Source organism: Oryzias melastigma, linkage group LG21 (genome assembly GCF_002922805.2).
Source record: "Oryzias melastigma strain HK-1 linkage group LG21, ASM292280v2, whole genome shotgun sequence".
NCBI lineage: Eukaryota > Metazoa > Chordata > Actinopteri > Beloniformes > Adrianichthyidae > Oryzias > Oryzias melastigma.
This window is the reverse complement of record NC_050532.1, coordinates 17,673,902-17,683,143: the sequence shown is the minus strand read 5'-3', so window position 1 is coordinate 17,683,143 and position 9,242 is coordinate 17,673,902. Positions and strand designations below refer to the sequence as shown.

Sequence of the window (9,242 nt, the reverse complement as noted above, 5' to 3'; positions counted from 1 at the left end):
AAGAAATGCGTAGAATATAGAATAATCTATCCATAAAAGTAGAGATCGATCTAATGCATAATAGAGTCTGTTAGCTTGATGCTAATGTACAATGGGATTTCTCATAGGACTGCTAATGCTAACAGTCAGTCAACCTAAACATACATCTCACAAGCATGAATTTTCTAAACTCTTTAAAGGAATATTTTTTTAAAGTAACCATTTGTGGTCTAAAGCGGGGTTTTTTGCTAATACTTTCTTCTTCTTCTGGAATAAGGTGTGATGCGAAAGCGCGACCGCCACCTAGTGGCCAAACTGAAACGCCCTCCAGGAGAAGTAGAACAATGAGAAACCATGAAACACTGTATTAACAATCTCATTATTATTTCACTAATACATTTTACTATATGTAAACCGTATCAGATAGTTATGAATATCTTCAAAACATATTGTAGATGTTTAATGTATTTCTAAATGAATGTGTCTAAATGTATAAACTCAAAATTTTTATGAATCAAATTGAATTAAGTGGATCGAAAGAATTGGGAAGAAAAAATAAATAAATAAATCGAATCGACCTAGGTTTTGGTGAATTCTGGAAACTACTGGCGATACCCAGCCCTGCTAGCATTTTAGTTTCCCTACAGCAGGGATGGGCAAACTTTCTTACTCATGGACCACAAAGGGTTCTAAAATGAACAGAAGGGCCGGACCAGGAACAGATTTGTGGCATGCTTTGGTAATTCATCTCTTAAAAGAAAGAAATAACATGGGATCTGGACAAAAACATGATCTGATCTTACACATTTTTGAGCTTTTATTTAAAAACTGTGGTTTCTGTCTTTTTAGTGCCATTTTCACTAATGGGTTGAAATCCCTCAGGGGAAAAACTCAAACTCAGGGAAATCTCGCCTTCATGTGGGGTTGGAATAAATGGAAAAATGACTGTCCGACTTGGAAATCACACATGAATATCGGTAAAAACAACAAATCTTTAAACATTACATGAATCCAGAATAACTTTCTGCACCAAAACAAAGGTGAATTTATTTGTAGTGCGCCATCTATGGGGAGACACTTGAACTACAAGGTAAATAAAACATTAATAAGGGTAATCAAAATAATTTATTCCAGTTTAACGGGCTGCAGCTTTGCCCACCACTGCTCTACAGTGACAAAATAACCTAAATAAAATTGAAGTAATGGCAAAAAACAACAAAAAAAAATCACTAACTTTCAGATTATGACAGTTGTTTATTGATTATTTCCCATCCTCCCTTTGTTTACACTTTCTCCCACTAGCTTACAGCCCCTCATAACCCCAACCTTACATTAGCAGTGTAACAAAAATGGCGAGTAATGTTGGAATTATCCAGACGTACAGTTTTGAGCTAGATGACAGCTCAGACAAGAAAAATGAAGACAAACACGGAATGGAGTGGGGCAGGGAGACTGTGGCCCACCTAGCCTATTTCCTACATCACAAATAAGCTCTTTTTCCAACAGGATTTATTTGTCTGTTCCTGATTCACTACTATTTGAATAAAGAAATTCTCAGAAATCAGATATTAACCTTATTTTTTTAATATATGTCCTTCATAATGAGAAAAATGTTAAAATCCCAACTTTCATTGGAGTGGGTCTTTAAGAAGAAGCCTGTGGCAGTACCAGTATTATATAGTGATCATTTTTTATGCTGTTTTAAGGCAATTTGACATTTTTGACCTTTTTGGTCAAACTGTCTTATTGCAGAGAACACAAAAATACCCTGATGTGCACATTGTGTTCTAAGATTCCTCCTTCCTCATAGTATGCTGTTTCCAGATTGTTCCAAGTAACATTTTGTCCTGTACTGTTCCTAACCGAGTTATCATCTCGCTTAACAATAAAGCGGGGCCTACCTGAGCTGCTCCGGTAGAGGGTGCCCTGCTGGGTGTGGCTGGGGCTGCGGTATAACGGCCCCTGAAACGTCCGATCCTCGTAGATTGGTGCTATGTGGCGGTCTGGGGATATTGTCGTCCTCACATCCTGGCCAAGCTGGCTGTGTTGACTGGCGTATGAGCTTCGCATTCCTGTAGATACAGAAAAATATTCAGTCGAAAGGCTGCAGATGGAAATACAGAGAAAAGTAGCACATTTAAAAAACCTTTTATGTTGGTTCAAAAGCTGTAATTTAAATGTAACCATTTGATGTGAGTCAAACTTTATTTTCTATTCTGCTTTTTTTGGTATAGAACAAAGCAGGTGCACACAATAAAAGCCCCCTGGGCTGAAAACTGCTTTAGTTGTTGTATCAGCTTTTAGCCAAATGGACAAAAGAGGAGAAAAATAATCTTCTTTAATTAAGGATTTTATGTGTTTGGGACTTAAAAATGTTTTATAAAGAAAAACTTGCAAAGTAACCATTGACAAAATAAAAGAAATTAGAGAGAATATATCCCATCAACAGCTAAAAATTATTATAAAAATATGTTGCAGGGAGCTAGATAATAGTCTAGATGTTCAACACATATTAAATGTTGCAGGGAGCTAGATAATAGTCTAGATGTTCAACACATATTGGTTGACGTAAACATTAAAAAAATGTGACCAAGTCCTCTTTAAAGTTTATCGAAAGCAAAAAAGGAAAGAAAAATAAGAGACAAAACATGCTGTTACCATGGTAATTCACATACAAATGTGTGATTAATATTTTCCAAAAATAAAAAGGAAAAAAATGCAGTCATTGTTAAAAAGCAAATTATTCATAAAAATATTTCAATACCTGCAGTTAAAACAAAAAAAAATAAAAATGTGTTGTGCATGAAATGTGTTGCTGTACTGAAGGGGATTTGTTTGTTCTTTGGTCACTATATTAAGATTATGTGGCTAAAACACCACATTTTCTTTTTCTCGTGACTTGAAAAAAAGGAATCTTAGAAGGACAGAAGCAAAGTTGGACAAGAGAAGCAATGCAGTGTATCAGGGATGCAGAATAACTAAGATGACAGGAAAAAGGAATGAAGAAACACAGAGTTTCAAATAAATTTGAATTTATTTGTTTTTAAAAACAGCTAGTTTCCCTTTCTTACTATACAAACTAAATGTAAAGCGGTAATTTAAAAGCTAAGAAAAATTGGATGCTAACAGTTTTCTCCAGGATTTAGTGCTCTACAAAAAAATAAAGTAAGTCTGATTTATCCTTCTTAATTGTCTTAATAAAAGCCATACAATTTGAATGATTTGCGAGCCCATGTTTGTGCTAAACCCCACATCACTGAAGCCCACGGAAGTGTGATCCCCGCGGACCACTATACAGTTGGCAACTTACTGCTCATTGCACATTTCCACAGTCGGCATATGTCACTTGGGTCCTCTCCAACTCCTCCAAAAGCTTCGGAGGAGACTGCTACTAACCACAGAGTCTGCCATGCAGAACCACTCAAATGAGAGTCCAAAACCGGATGGAATTCATAAATAAACACATTTGCCTCCTTTGTGTATTAAACATGTCAAAAAGTGCAGATATTAGAGACGGTACGAGGAGGCATCTTCACTTCAAAACAAATTATTAATCTAATTTCTGAGAAGACATATTTAAAAACATCTAATAATATTTACCAGAGGTTTCCTGTACGGTCTGGTAAATGACACTTTGGTAGAAGCCATTATTAGTCATCTTGATAAGCAAAACTTGAAAAAAAAAGTAAAAAATCGCTATGTTACAGCAGCCTTTTTATCATTTTACATAAATACAATGTCACCCCTGGAGGAGGGAAATGTGTTTTGAAGCAGTACTGAACCTAGAAGAGCTTCTCTTCATTGATTTCCCAGGTCCCGGGGCTGCATTCATCTTCCATATGCAGTTAATGAAACCAAGCAGGCCTCTCAATGCTGTCACAGAGATAAGTCACACAAACAATCACACACCCCTTTTCCCGCCAATTTATCCAAGAGACAACCTTTCATCATTGGAATTGCATTAGCTTTTGTTGCATCAGGTTTAAGTTTAGTTAAAAAAATGTGCAAAATTTAGGATAGTGATTGTATGACGCCTTAGATTTGTTTTCTAGTGGTCAAGAAATAAAAGCATAAACCTGCAGAGAGAAAAAAAGGTCAATGCTTATTTTTGTGGGCATATTTAGTGATTGAGAGAAGACTCTTTTCCTTCACAGTAACTTCACTCAATTGCAGACCAAAAAAAAGTGCAAAGCAAGACTTTTCTGTTTCCAACACTGCCTAGAGCTCACTTCCAGCCTTCTTTAGTGGGCTGATGTTGGGAGTCCAGACAAAAATGATAAAGTAGCTGATTTATCCCAGTAAATTGTTTTTAATCAGACTCTGGTCCCCTACAGCCTGCAGGAAACAGAGCAGAGGCCTGACTTCTCTCCTCCTGAAAGTCTCCTCTGTTGTTCTACATTTAAAGTCCCACTACAATCATTCTTTGTATCTATTGCAGAAGCATTTCCAGCAGTCTTTTGGTCATGATTATGCAATTTTTAACCAAAATTTACAAAAAAAAAAAATGTCGCTTTCTAGGACATTATCTCTGCAATAGTTCTTTAGAAATTTACCTTGAATTCTAACAGCATTTTTTTGGTCTGCTCCTAATTCACAACAATTTGAACAAGAAAAGTTGCATTACCTGCAATAATGCTAGAGTGAATGCTTTTTGCTTAAAGTATTCACATTAATTGCTGAAGAGATTAGCTAAAAAAGGCCAAAACTATTTGCAAAATGGTAAATTTGCAAAAAGACTGGAAATTTTACAAAAGAACTACGAAAGAGCACTCAAGTTGACCTAAATTTCTGCAAAATTTGTAGTAAAATTGCTTAAAAATCCCTAATACATGCCAATTTTGCAAAATATATTTATATTGTTGCTTAGATATGGGCTTAACTCCAAATTAGCCCTTAGTAGATGCAAAATTAGCCAAAAAAAGCTAGCATGTTGCTAAAATACTAGCTAAACTCCAAAATAGCCTAAAATTCCTCAATAAACTAGATTAGTCGAAAACATTAGCTTGTTGACAAATAGAAGCTTAATCCTAAATCAGCTCATAAATACCTCAGTAGACAACAAATTAGCCAAAAATGTTAGCCTGTTGCTAAAATATTAGCTAAACTCCAAATTAGCCTAAAAAAACCCTAGTAGATAACAAATTAGCCAAAATTGTTAGCATTTTGCTAAAATATTAAGTAAATTCCAAATCTTTTTTGAAAAGTACTATAAAAATTTCAAAACATAGTCCATGAATATATTTAAAGGTTTGTCACTAATCTAGACTTTCTCGTTCGTTTCCTATGGGGCATATTTTGCTCAATATTTCTAAAACTATAAAGTTTATGAATACAAAAAATACAAGCAGTAATGTCTTGAAGACGCTGAACATTTTGATTCCAAAATTGCTGAAATCACTAAAAGTGTGATTGAGTTTTTATGTGCTGAAAAACGTACAGAATGGAGCAGGAGGATAATTATGGTTACTGAGCATTCACACTATAACAAAATGCAATTTTATGCTTTATTTTCTTTATACATGTCCTCCATCGTAAGAAAAATGCCACAAGAAAACTATTTTTTTTCAGAGTGGGTCTTTAACCCTCAATATGCTTCATTGTTCTTATTTTTTCTTGCTTTGTTAACCCCTTTTGAACCTTTAAAACCTATTAAAAATAAAAAGCTGCAATAGATGGAGTTATGATTTCTAGAGAGGACGTTTCCTTTTTTTTTAGTAGCCAATATCCACACAAATCTCTGCAGCCATAATTTTCTGCTTCAAACATCTGACTTGGAAATATTGAATAACACCCTAGGAGCTTGTTAAGACCTAAAAGCTCCCTCTCTCTATATATAAGACATATGCTATTAAGCAGAACGTGATGAAAAGTGAGGGACGATTTTCCGCTGAATGCGGCAGCGGCATACTTAACGGCTAAGAAAAGCTTTCAGTGCGCGGAATTCGACTCAGCCTGGCAAGAAATCAGTTCAGCTTCTCTTGTTCAAAGGCCTGAAGAGGATGAGACCATGGAAAGAGACGAGGCAGTGGCAAGACATGAGGAAAAGGCGGGATTGTCAGACAAGAACTCAGAGGAGAATGGGAGTGACGACGAGTGGAAGAGGGGGGTGGAGAGGACGGAGAAGAAAAGAGGGCTAATGAGGCTGTCTGGGACCACCAGAGACTTCTCAACCCAGTCTAAACCCTGGCTACATAACTGGGGCTTCTGGCACAGTGTAGAATGACTGAAAGGAACAGAAACTCCCCCCCTTATATGCAAACACACAGAAGCTGTCATGCATATGCTCCCTTCTCCATCATTGCCCAACTTGGGCTTCATTCAAACAACCTATGTGACGGACTAATCTGTCGGCCTTCTTTGCTCCGGTCCCCCGATGGAACGACTACACTTATTTCTTAAAGCTTCTGCAAATTGTCAGCGAGAAATAACATACTGCTGTCTGTTGAGGACAAATGGCCCACATTCCTTCTGTGTTATAGTCATTTAATTCTCCCCCTCGGTCCTCCACTCTGGCTTTAACAGATTGCACTTGGCAGAGGATAGATAAAAGACGGCGGTGGCTTGGAGTGTGCTTGCTCAAGAGAAACACATGCAGCTGTACATATATATATTATATATCCTGCTACAAAAATACTACATACAAAAAATCCTAAAAACTTGAGGAATTGTAAGTTCCTAGAGATTTGCTCACACACGAAAGGGAATTTCGGCAGCAACGCATGGGGATTCCGGTCCAAACTTCCGAGGTAGGCTTGGTTGTCAGAATGAAAAAGTGCACCGGCAGATCCGCCATTTCCATTTTCCCTCTGTCCCTCTCTGCTGTCAGACGGACGGAGCGTAATGAGCAAATTAATAGGAACAATTTGTCTTCATTTTTCATTTTTCGGCACTGAGGGGGACCGGTGACATGTTGCCGATGACAGTGCAGAGAGTGGAACCAGGTGGTGGTAGATAGAAGAGAAAAAAAGGGAGGAGAGGAAGGGCACCGAGGTGCAGAAACGACACAAAGGGACAGAAAGAAGTCTGAGAAGAGAGGAAGACGAGGGAATCCGCAAAAATGTGCGCCGAAGCAGAAACCGGATGACGACACCTTTGAAAAAACAGCTTTCTGAAGGGAATGACACTTCTAAGTCGGTGGGGCTTTTTAATGCTCACATTAGCGCCTAAACGTTTGTCATTTTCTGACACAAGTGTTTAAGATGTTGAGGGGAAAATGCAGATGGTGCTTGAGAAACAAAAGGAGAGCATAATAAAGAGCGATGAAGGTTGGAGTGAGACAAAAGCTGAGGATAGAGACGAGAGAATGGAGTAAAAAGAGGAAAATAAATGCAGAAAGAGGCTGGAGTTGCTCTTACAATCAGCTACTGGGGCAGGAAATATAAACACCACAGGGACTACAATAGAAATGAAATCAGCTTTTTAAAACAGATATTTAAAAATAAATAAATAGGGACTTTAATATTCTGTAATAATTCAGGGAAACAGGAAAGTGAAGTCATTTCTATTGAAAAAAAATGAATTTTCTGCTCTTCGCTTTTATTTGTAACTTTACTGAATATATCACTTTATGGCTTTAAAAGAAACATGTATAGTCTAAAAGGGGGAAAAGACAAGTACTAAAACAAATGCATGCTATTTCATTTAAATCTACCTAAATTAAATCTTTTTTGTCCAGTGAGATGATTAAAAATCTGCTTCATCCTCTTTTCATGGTGGATTTCCTGTGGGAATTACATACGACTGTTTTTTATGTGTAACTTTAAAATCAGACTAAGTTTTGTTCATAAACAATCATATTAATATTTTTTGTAATCATTCTAAGGATTTTCTACTTTACCTTTTTTTTTGTTTTTTAAAGGGAATTGTTTGTTTTTTGCTTTTTTTTTATTTCACCATCAATCTGCAGGAACAATTTTTAAAAAAATGTACATCAAGAACTCTTGGAGTAATTCAATAATTATACCTCTCAAAATTCACCTTTTAAACTGTCATATGGAAAAGAAAAGCCTGGGCTCAGTTTACATGAGACAGAGGAATTAAAGAATGATTCTGAACCGGCAGCTGGCTGTTTGCAGTGTGGCGCAAACCGTTCCAGTCCATGAATTGAGAAAAGCTTTACGTCTTGAGGATTAAACCCCCGGTGAAAGATTTTAATGTCAGTTTGATCGTGTGAGCTTGGCGTGCTGGAGATGCTTAATCCTGCCTGTTCTGGCGTGTTGCAGGAGGTTGCACGGTCACATGAAGCTCACTTAAACTCCTCTAAGTCTAACCAGGGTAAAAACACCTAAAACAAGAAGCTGAATTCCCAAATCTCATCATAAAAATGTCAATATGTACTACTTTTTTAATGAAAATGAACAAAATATGTCCAATTATGTAGAAATTAAGACACATTCTATAACATCACTGAAGTAATAAAAACATCAGTTCCAACATGAACATTCAAACATCATGTGTTACTACAGCAACAGCTGAGAATGACACATCCACAGAAAAAAAGACTATTAAAAAATAAAGACGTATGCATGCAACACTGACGTCTAAGCACACGAAATGATGGAAACAAATGCTGCATAACAGTTGAGACCATTCACCTTGAATGTCACCATCAACAAGGGCATCTGTGGGAATCCCCCGGCCGCATAAGGATGAAAGGAAAAAGGCAATTAACCAAGTAACAATGGAACAGAGATCTGCTGAGTAAGAGCTTAGTTAGTCTTTTGAGGAAAAGGGGAAATGGGTGAATGTGTGCTTACACAAGTTTTTAAGAAAGATTTCCTTTTTTTTCTTCTCAAGAATTTGTAGATTAACTCCTGTTTCTCCCTTTAGGTCAGGGCAGTTGAAAATTTAAAGATGTTTGGGGATTTTTTCGTCTTTTAGTAAACCAGGCATGTCCAAAATGCGGCCCCTGGGCCAAATGTGGCCCATGTTCAAATTTCATAAAATCTTTAATATCCGGCCCCCAGCGCTTTGTAAAAGTTTCCTGATTGTGATTGGGATATTTAAAGTTCTAAGCCCATTCCTGTGGCAAGTTATGGGTCTTTAAAGAAATGGCTCTAATGTGCGATTCCCCCACTAGGGGAAGCAAAGGACAGGCGTAACAAGAGATCAAGAAATAAACTGCATATTTTTGCAACCGCATAACACGTCTGGGTGAAATTAACTTTAATTTAGTTAATGTTTTCTTCGTTTTGCACAATAATAATTTAGGCAGTGTGTTTAATTTTTTTTTCGTAGCCCACTCTTGAGTTTACCATCGAGAT

At 36.9% G+C, this 9,242-nt stretch overlaps 1 protein-coding gene across 5 annotated transcripts in view; it reads right to left on the bottom strand.

The window, feature by feature from the left end:
• The window catches only part of LOC112155429 (plakophilin-4), an 88,003-nt gene that overhangs the window by 23,384 nt on the left and 55,377 nt on the right, over positions 1-9,242 (bottom strand). For 3 of the 5 annotated variants that reach the window (XM_024287034.2, XM_024287035.2, XM_024287038.2), the window contains 2 exons: positions 8,574-8,600; positions 1,881-2,051 (listed from right to left, as the gene is read on the bottom strand). In XM_024287034.2, coding sequence (XP_024142802.1) covers positions 1,881-2,051; positions 8,574-8,600 — 198 coding nt within the window. The remainder of the gene's footprint in view (positions 1-1,880; positions 2,052-8,573; positions 8,601-9,242) is intronic. The other 2 variants (XM_024287036.2, XM_024287039.2) reach the window with 1 other exon arrangement.